At 55.5% G+C, this 620-nt stretch overlaps 1 protein-coding gene across 1 annotated transcript in view; it reads left to right on the top strand.

The window, feature by feature from the left end:
- Positions 1-153: 153 nt before the first annotated feature.
- Positions 154-620, top strand: part of EMH_0096890 (uncharacterized protein) — a gene marked incomplete at both ends in the record, with an annotated part of 1570 nt that continues 1103 nt past the window's right edge. Inside the window, one exon of the mRNA XM_013502460.1 lies at positions 154-393. Coding sequence (XP_013357914.1) covers positions 154-393 — 240 coding nt within the window. The remainder of the gene's footprint in view (positions 394-620) is intronic.

The raw sequence follows: 620 nt of genomic DNA, 5'->3' as shown, positions 1-620 counted from the left end.
GAGGAACAGCTGCCGCCGTTGAACCCCAGCACACGGGGCCTTCCCCAGCTGCAGCAGATGTGAGCCTCTGCGATGCGTTCAGACCATATTATTAGCTAGCATGGCCGCATTCAATGCGTGTTGCCCCATGCTCTGCCCGTATTGGGAAAGTGGATGGGCGGCAGCCTGTCGAGTGCGTGCTTTGTTGTGTACCATCAGGTGACAAAGGAGTCTCCTCAGCCACCCGTAGCAGAAGCTCATGCTGCTGCCAAAGAAGGAACGGCCAGCACCTCCACAGCTCCAGTTGAGGATTCTTTGGCGTCTTCGTCCAGGGCTTCTTCTGCCTCGCAGCTCTTGCCTTCGGGAGTCACGCCGTCTCAGGAAAGTGGATCAGTTGAACAAACACGACTTGCTGTATGTCATGGCAGCGCAAAGTAGGCTTATGCTAGACGCCAGCTACTGTTGCCCCGGTGCCACTGCAGCAGGAATTTCTGCTGTTCACATAGCTGTCGGTACCTAGCTCGCTTGGAAGCTGCTGAAGCACAGAAGGCCGTACGGACGTGTTGCTGCTGTGATGTGCTATATTCAGTTGGCACCTTCGACAGAGCTCCCTACTGACGCAACTGTAATTTCTCACTTCC

This window comes from Eimeria mitis, genomic scaffold, assembly GCF_000499745.2.
Source record: "Eimeria mitis Houghton genomic scaffold, Emh_scaff9296, whole genome shotgun sequence".
In the NCBI taxonomy this organism is placed as follows: domain Eukaryota; phylum Apicomplexa; class Conoidasida; order Eucoccidiorida; family Eimeriidae; genus Eimeria; species Eimeria mitis.
Note: the sequence above shows the minus strand (reverse complement) of the source record. Positions and strands in the feature narration are given on the sequence as shown.